The sequence below is a fragment of the Nuphar pumila genome, chromosome 13, assembly GCF_984573655.1.
Source record: "Nuphar pumila chromosome 13, dmNupPumi1.hap1.1, whole genome shotgun sequence".
Classification (NCBI taxonomy): Eukaryota; Viridiplantae; Streptophyta; class Magnoliopsida; order Nymphaeales; family Nymphaeaceae; genus Nuphar; species Nuphar pumila.
The window spans coordinates 24247243-24248658 of NC_143261.1; the positions used below are offsets into that span (position 1 = coordinate 24247243).

At 35.2% G+C, this 1416-nt stretch overlaps 1 protein-coding gene across 1 annotated transcript; it reads right to left on the reverse strand.

Moving 5' to 3' along the window:
- Nucleotides 1–583: 583 nt before the first annotated feature.
- LOC149818105 (auxin-induced protein 15A-like) lies at nucleotides 584–1079 on the reverse strand. The gene has a single exon (XM_089984785.1). It carries the CDS (start codon nucleotides 995–997, stop codon nucleotides 707–709), a length of 291 nt encoding a protein of 96 aa, XP_089840911.1. The 5' UTR covers nucleotides 998–1079; the 3' UTR covers nucleotides 584–706.
- Between the last annotated feature and the right edge of the window lie 337 nt (nucleotides 1080–1416).

Sequence of the window (1416 nt, forward strand, 5' to 3'; positions counted from 1 at the left end):
TAATAATGGAGGTGTCCGCCCCAGCTTGTCTATAAAAAAAAAACTACTTGGTTAATCATGATTAGTCAGATAAATCTAATAAATCATTATTAATCTACAAAATCATTATGAATATTTATTTTAACAACTCTCTTTTAAATGGAAAATGACAAAACAAAAAAGTAAATGTCAATACGCATAAAAAACCTATTTTAATTAAACCACTCAAGTTGAGAAAATATCGAAATAATAAACCCACCGTCTAAAATACTCTTGAATAAAAAGAAAAATTGGTTAAAAAATGAAGCTTAAGAAATGTTTTAGTTTGTTTCAAAAGATTATGGCTAATTTTTTGTTATTTTGCTAAATCCCGTAATATCATCACCTTATCAAGGTATAAAGCAAATGAAACATTCTAAGGCTACATTTTTTATATTTTTTACACAATAATTTTTATTTTTTCCAATGGCTGTGCTCGCTCTCGTGACAATGATGATCCTACATACTGTGAGAATGATGTATTTAATATACTCATGAAGTGAAAAGATGAAAAAAAAAAGTGAGGAAGAGAAGGCAAACAGAAAGAGTTGATCTGAACAGTGTCAGTAGTAACTGCTTTGTATGTATTCTTTTGTAACAATGGAGTTTTTTATCCAATATATACAAACAAGTATTTTGGGGAAACCCAAAAAAAAGAGAAACAATGATGGTGGATCTTGTTTCCCCTCTATCTGGATGATAGTTGTGTGGTAAGAGCTTGGAAGAGACCTTCACTACATGGAATGGTGAGGCCATTGTGATGCTTGAACCCAAACTCTTCCTCTGCTCTTCTCAACAATTCTTGAAATGTAGGATTACTCAGGTAGGATGTTGGAATCACAAACCGTTTCCTGCTCTCGCCAACATAGACAGCAAAGTGACCTTTGGGGATGCCTGCTAGAGCAAGCGATTCATTTCTGGCAACTACCCGCAGAACAATCCTCTTAGCAAGCACCAACTGTGGCAGACGAATACCCATTATGTTGAGCACAGCTTGAAACTCAATCTGTATCTCGGAAGATGAGGAAGAAGAAAAGATGATGAATGAGCAAGATGATTTGATGAACAAAATTTTCTAACAATGTTGTGTATATATAGAAAAGAGATAGCAATGTAGGTTAAGACATTATAGTAGCATATGGTTGTTTGTTTTGCACCCTTATCATAGAGTCATATACTTGGCCATATGGCTATGTCCCTTCATGATGTGATATTGTGAGATGAACTTGCCCATATGGTGTCTTCCTTGTGATGTGAACATAAGGGCCTACCAAGATTTAGCAAGGGAGTCCAGCTTCTTTGGTTATGCAACTGCCTCATGATGAACTTTCCCATATGGGTGTGTTCCTTTTGGCACGTCAAGAGCTGCTATCCACTTGACATGCCATTACCTAGTGT